Source organism: Geospiza fortis, unplaced genomic scaffold (genome assembly GCF_000277835.1).
Source record: "Geospiza fortis unplaced genomic scaffold, GeoFor_1.0 scaffold37, whole genome shotgun sequence".
Classification (NCBI taxonomy): Eukaryota; Metazoa; Chordata; class Aves; order Passeriformes; family Thraupidae; genus Geospiza; species Geospiza fortis.
This window is the reverse complement of record NW_005054449.1, coordinates 1499904-1507272: the sequence shown is the minus strand read 5'-3', so window position 1 is coordinate 1507272 and position 7369 is coordinate 1499904. Positions and strand designations below refer to the sequence as shown.

Here is a 7369-nt window from a genome sequence, read left to right as displayed (position 1 = left end):
TCATGTTGGGAGTCCTGCACATCTCAGACCTTAAATCCAGCATCTCCCTGCCCAGGAATCCTGCATCTCTTATGCTGGGAATCCTGCACATCCCAGGCCAGGAATCCTGCATCTTCCTTCCCAGGAATCCTGCGCCTCTCATGCTGGGAATCCTGCACCATTCAGACATTAAATCCTGCATCTCCTTGCCCAGGAATCCTGCATCTCTCAGACCTTAAATCCTGCACCTCTCAGACATTAAATCCAGCATCTCCCTGCCCAGGAATCCTGCACCTCTCAGACCTTAAATCCTGCACCTCTCAGACATTAAATCCAGCATCTAACTTCCCAGGAATCCTGCACCTCTCATGCTGGGAATCCTGCACCATTCAGACATTAAATCCTGCATCTCCTTGCCCAGGAATCCTGCACCTCTCAGGCCAGGAATCCTGCACATCTCAGTCTTGGAATCCTGCATGTCTCAGCCAGAAAATCTGCATAATTCAGACCTTAAACCCTGTACCTCTCGGACATTAAATCTTGTATCTCTGAGGCCAGAAATCCAGCACATCCCAGGCCAGGAATCCTGATTGTCCTATGGTGGGAATCCTGCATATCTCAGGCCAGAAATCCTGTACATCTCAGACCAGGAATTCTGCACATCTCAGACCAGGAATTCTGCACCTCTCAGGCCAGAAATCCTGCACATTTCAGGCTGAGAATCCTGCACTTCTCAGCCATAAATCCTGCACATTTCAGGCCAGGAATCATGCACATCTCATGCCAGCCCTGAGAAACAAGGGAAGGAAATCTGCATCCTTTCCTTTCTTTGGGGCAGGTTAACAGGAGTTACAAACACAGCTCTTTCTGTGAGTTCTAAAAAAAAAACCCAGTTCACATGGAATTTGCTCCTGCCTGACACCTGTACACATGGACATTAAACCATTCCTACAGAACTTTAAAGCATGGCTGTATTTTTAGAGAAACATTAAAGCTGAACACTACTGGAAAATCCTGCCAGTCTTCAGGGAAGATATTCCCTGGGCATTTTTGGCAAGTTCAGGATCCCAGGAATCATGTCAGCCTTGGTCATTCAACACCCAAAACCCCTCCCTTGGAGCACCAGCCCTAATCCCAGACAGATAATTCATATTCATGGGCATGCCCCTCATAAACTGCCAACCCACTGGTTTGAAAGCAGCAATATTCATTTTGCTCAAGAAAAGCTGCTCTTAAAATGACCGGATTTTTAACACACACAAAGTAACACAAAATTTTCATATGCACATCCAAAAATACGCTCCTGTTAATTGTGATTTATGAGTTTATTTTGAGCAAATATGGACAAGCTAATACGCTGTTCAGAGGCAAGTACCTACTGGGATTAGCAAAACATTTATTTATTTAGTCAGCTGCTAAATGCTCAATTTCAGGTCCCCAGTGGCATCCTTGATTTCATCTGTATTAACTTTGAAAAATTCTAAGACCATCCAGGCACTCTGAGAGGGTTTTTTTTTTGGTTTTTAGCGACTTTAAACTTGGCAGATTGATGGGGGAGACACTGATGTGGACATTTTCTCCCCACCCCACCAATCCACCAACATGTCAAAGGCTGAACGAGGATGCTGCTGACTCTCTTTTCCCTTGTCAAAAAATAAAAATAAAAATAAAATCAACTTTATATTACTTCTCCCAAAATATTGGGTCTAAAAGGCAAAAACCCCAAGGCCACAGTGCCAGCTCAGACCCCTAGGGAGCCAGGAATACACAGAGGGTACAAATAGGATGTAAAACACACATTTCAAAGGTTATTTCCTAGTTAACATAAATATTACTTATTCCTAGTTAACATAAAAGTTAGTTATTTCCTAATTAACATAAAAATTAGTTATTCCTAGTTAACATAAAAGTTAGAGAGTGATGGAAGCTAAAGAAGAGAGAGTTCCTGATACCGATGGATAAAAGAATTGGAATTTTTACTAAATCCATAATATTGAAAACATTTGAGGGAAGTCTTGTCTTAAAGGAAGGAAGGGAGAGAAGAGAGCTCCCGACAGCAATGGATTAAAAAAATTGGAATTTTTACTGAAATCCATAATATTGAAAACATTTGAAGGAAGTTCTCCTTGTCTTGTCAGTTAAACAAAAAAAGAAGAAAATTGCAGCTTCTTATTTCTAATGAGAGTACCCAATTAGAGCCACAAGGTGAGGATTAAAAAAAACCACACTGGGCTAAGAGGATCCCACACAGGAATCCCAGGATCCATCCCAGTTTCTACAACTCCCAAGCTCTTTTCCATGCAGATACAGGGAATGCTCTGCAGCCTTCACCTTTCTCTGCATCTTTTAAAATAGATTTATTCCCCCCCTCACTTCCTCACCCAGATCAAAGAGCTGAAAGTATCGATGTAATTAAGTTCAAAGTGACAAATGCAGGTTTTTAAATGTTAAGCTGAAGCGAAACAGGGGCTTTAACCTCGAGGTTTTTGCTGTGCTCAGGCAGAGCCTGACAGGGGATTGCCAGGTCTCACAGTTTTATAAGAAATTTTGTGGTGCACGGGGTTTGTCCACCCAAGAAGGCAAAAGAAATGAGTATGTGAGAACTTCAGCCTCTGGTAAACACAGAGAACTCTGCTTTTATAGAATTTTATAAAGGTTTTTATCAAGGCTTAGGATGCAAATAAACACAATCTTAAATTGATTTTAAAAACCCCTCAACTTTTAAAGCTGGCTCCTAATATTTAACTATCCGAGTCTCACTTTGCCAATGAATTAGAGAGCTCCAAGATTGTGGTAGTAATGAAATGCAGCTTTAATACAGCATTCTGCTCAAAAAAAATCAGATTTTAAGTTAAAACCTGAGTTAAAATATTTTCCCTTTTAAAGAGAAGTTTAATTCTTATTTACAGTTGCCATATAATCATAATAATAACTGAATAATTGTTGCAAATTAAAGAATGAGCAGGAGTTATCCAGCTTCCAATCTTCTTTTTTTTTCCTTTTCACATTTCTGTCACAGGAACATTTGGTGGACACAAAGAAAATTAAAAATTTGATTGGGATAGAGTTTTTTAATTGTTCCTGCCTGATCAAATAGGAGCTCGTGGCCATATCACGAGTTCTTGGGGCATTGACACCTCTTTAAACCCACTCATCTCAAATGACCAAGAATTCAATTTAAAAGAAGCCTTCATGCACATGCTGACTGAACTGATATTGGTGGTTTTTTCCTTCAGAACAAGAGAGAAGATGGTGGAAAGATCCACTCAAGGCTCTCAGAAAAGAAACCCTTAAACTTCCCACCAACAACCCTCGGATGCTTTTACCAACGGGCAATGAAAAGCACAAGTCTGTGAAATCAAGGTGGAATAAAACAGCCAAACAGCTACAGAGGCCCCAAAGTGAGCATTCCTAAACCTTGCAGGGAAAGGGGAGGTTCTAGGGAGAAAGGAAAGGTTGGTCCCAAAAGAACATTCCTAAAGTCTATGGAGGAAGGAAAGGTTCATCCCAGAAAGAACATTCTGAAATGCTATGGAGGAAGGAAAGGTTTATCCCAAAAAGAACATTCCTAAAGCTTATGGAGGAAGGAAAGGTTGATCCCAAAAGGAGCATTCTGAAGTTCTATGGAGGAAGGAAAGGTGTCTATTGGGAAATGACAGGTTTATCCCAAAAGGAACATTCCTAAAGCCTATCGAGAAAGGAAAAGCGTCCATGTGGAAATTACAGGTTTATCCCAAAAAGAGCATTCTAAAATTCTATGGAGAAAGGGAAGGTTTATTCCAGAAAGAACATTCTGAAATGCTATGAAGGAAAGGTTTCTATGGAGGAAAGAAAGGCTTATCTCAAAAAGAACATTCCTAAAGCCTATGGAAGAGGGAAAGGTTTCTATGGAAAGAGGGAAGGTTTCTATGGAGGAAGAAAAGGTTTCTACAGAGGAAGGAAAGGTTTTTATGGGGAAAGGAAAGGTTTTTGTGGAAAGAGGGAAGGTTTCTATGGGGAAAGGAAAGGCTTCTACGGAAAGAGGAAAGGTTCCTATGGAGGAAGAAAAGGTTTTTATGGAGGAAGAAAAGGTTTCTATGGGGAGAAGCAATGTTTCTATGGGGAAAGAAAAGGTTTCTATGAAGGAAGGAAAGGTTTTTATGGGGAAAGGAAAGGTTTCTACAGCGGAAGGAAAGGTTGATCCCTTCAATCCTCCCCACCGCCCATCATCCCCCTTTGCCCAGGATGGAGAGGGGAGGCCAGAGGAGGGTCTGGCTGTCAGTGGGTACCTGTATTTATTGGGGAACATCCTCTCACAGTCCTTGCACTCGTAGACCTGTCCATCTCCAAGGCCTTCCTGCTTGATGTCGTCGCTGAGGCTCTCGTAGAGGGCCCCCACGGCCCCACAGCCGTACTTCTTGTGGCGCCGCAGGTCCAGCTTGGACTGGAACAGCTCATCACAGTCCTCGCAGCGGAACGAGGGCTCCTCTGCAACACACACAGCAGCCCATGGTCAGCCCTGCCCCAGGAAACACAACCAGGGAGCAGGCAAAGCTCCCCCAGTCCAGCAAACAAACAAACAAAGAGAGAATTTGCAAGTGCGAGGGGAGAGAACCCAAGGGAGGCTGTGCCAGCAGCTGCTTTCACTTTAAGCATTAAGAGGAAAAAAAAAAAATCAGATCACACAACCACAGGAGATCTTGTTTTCTTTGTGTCTTGGCCTCTGCTGAGATGGAGAGACCTGCAGGGATTGGGAGACACACAAAACTCTGGGCTCGTTCCGGGGTGCTGCGCTTGTCTGCAAGGAGGGCGTTTGAAATTATGAACGAGTTTTCCTCAGAAGGGGCTGCCAGGGAAAAAGGAACAAGCCAGGCTCGTATAAACACAGATAGTGAGAAAAGCAAACTGCCACTGCACAAACCTGGAGAAGCTTCTTTCTAAGAAATTGTCTGTCTAATGTTTTCCTCTCAATTTTCCACTGCAAGAGCTCAGGGCTCCATCAGCCCGAGGAGTCCCAGCCCAGAGCACCATGGAAGGAAGAGCAGGGAGCCAAAGGCTTTGTTGCTGTGCTCATTGCTTTTTTATTTTTTTCCCTTTATTTATTTTTTTTTTTGAAAAAGTTCTAATGCACATAATAAATTACTGTAGTCAAGGTCAAACAAATTAAAAAGAGGGCAGCTATTATTAAGTTTACAAGGCAGCATCCTGACCATGGTGCCAAGCCAAACAATCAGCTCAGAGCTGTAAATTTTCCAGGAGAACAAGCTCTGTGAGGGAGTCGGGATAGCTCTGGGTTTCTCCACCCTGGAACAGAAGCTTTCCAGCCCCCTGTGAGTCACTGGAGCCACGTTTCCCTGTCCTCCCCTACCCTCTTCCTCCACGCTCTGAGGTTCTCTTGTTCTGATAGCTGCACTCCCAGAGGGAGCAGCCTGTGGTGATGCATTATCTCTGAGGGAGGAGTGGGAATATTCTGAGAGCTGCAGCCAAGGGTGATGCTGAGCTGGAGCTGATCCATTCCCTGCTCTGCACCCCATTCCCTGGGGTGGGATGTGGCCATGCTCATGCTCTTGGGGTAAAATCTTCAACCCCTTTGCTTCAAAGTGTCCTCTTTGCACTTGTTTACACCAAATTTTGCACAACTGCAAGCACTTAGGCTGAGCTTTAAGGCCTGGAACAGTGTTTTATATAAATCAGAGTTAATTTTGTTATGAGTGGGACAGGAGTGGAACCACAGGCAGTGTCACACACAGAGACCTCTGTGCTCCCACCTGGGTACTCACCTCACATCTCCCTTTTCTCTGCTTAAACCTGAGTTTAAAACTGAGCAAACAGGCTGATCTTTAAGGCCTGGAACAGTGTTTTATATAAATCAGAGTTAATTTTGTTATGAGTGTGACAGGAGTGAAACCATGGGCAGTGTCACACACAGAGACCTCTGTGCTCCCACCTGGACACTCACCTCACATCTCCCTTTTCTCTGCTTAAACCTGAGTTTAAAACTGAGCAAGGCAAGGTCCCAGAGGCTGCTGCAGCAGCGATGTGGGCAGAGGAAACCCTCTGCACCCTCTGCACACCTACACGGAAAGTATCGACGCGGGGAAAATCAAACCCCCCTGAAAAAGAAAGTCTCACCAAAACTCAGCCAGCACAGCCTGGCTGAGCCAGGGGGCTGAGCCACCCTCGATATTTGATGGAATGACTGGCAAATGAAAAATATCCCCTGTGGTAATTGGAGAGAAGCAGAATTAAATGTAGGTGGGACTTCAGAAGTGTCATTGCAGTAAAAATACTGGGGTTTGTACATTGGGTGATGTGGAGAAACATCTCTCAGTACTGATTGATTTTTTTTTCCTGAATAATAGAACTTGATATACAACTTGACTCTTACAGAACCAAGGAGCTCTGATTTTGGGGTTGGGCAGAGGTTTTAGCATCCCTGCCCAGGGCTGCCAGAGCCACCCACACCCACAAGGATGATCCCACAGGGCTGCAGCATCTGCTCAGCTCACAACAGAGGGGGGCAAAAAGAAATAAAGTCCAGCCAGGCAACAAAGGGATTTTGGCTAAAAAAGAAGACCCGAGGGAAGAAAATCCCCAATTTTGCTCATTTTGAGGGTTTATACACTCTGAGATTGCTGGCAGCAGCCTCACCATGGGGCTGGTCAGGCCCTGCTCTGCTCCTCAGAGAAATTCTCTTTATTGCATTTTGTAGAGCAGGACCAATGTGTATCTCATGTGTTTCATGTCCCTGGGGAGGGAAACCTGGAAATCGGGACACCAATAACAGCAGAATGGAGAGGCTACCATCGAAATAATCCAAACTACTTTTTATGAGAGAAAAGAAGAAAAAAGTGTAGCACCAAACCCCAGAGACGTGGAACTTCTCTGGTGAGGTGTTTCTCCGCCTCAGAGCCAACATTTCCCCTCTTTGCTCTCTTGTAAATGCAGCAGTGCCTTAACCAGGAAGGAATTTTTGGAGGAGTGACTGAAATCTTCCAGGCTGGGAAGCCCCAGGTCCCCTCATCTCTTAACAAGCTCCTACCAAACTCCCAGCATCCCTCAAGCTCCACCTGGCAAATCCCCAGACCTGAAAACACTTGGAATGGAGGAAACAGAATTTTTTTTTCCCTTTCCTTTCTTTTGACCTCAGAGACAACGCAACAAAATTCCTTCCACAAATCCAGGTGGAATTCTTCCTGCTCCAGTTTGAGATTTACATGATTAATTGCAGCTTATTTCACCCAAACTCTCCTGTAGGAAGCAGAAATCCTCTCTGGGTTTGGAAAAGCCGCCATGGAGAGTAATTTCCTCCATACCTTGTTGAAGCTGGATAAAATTCCTCCCCTTCCTTGCTCTTACCACTGACAATGACACATTTTTGTCCTTTCTGTGAGCTTACAGAGCAGGGAAA

The 7369-nt window shown here is 44.1% G+C and overlaps 1 protein-coding gene across 2 annotated transcripts in view; it reads right to left on the bottom strand.

The window, feature by feature from the left end:
• The window catches only part of PRDM16 (PR/SET domain 16), a 306908-nt gene that overhangs the window by 31120 nt on the left and 268419 nt on the right, over positions 1-7369 (bottom strand). For both annotated transcript variants that reach the window (XM_031062483.1, XM_031062482.1), the window contains exon 6: positions 4248-4446. In XM_031062483.1, the coding sequence (XP_030918343.1) occupies positions 4248-4446 (199 nt within the window). The remainder of the gene's footprint in view (positions 1-4247; positions 4447-7369) is intronic.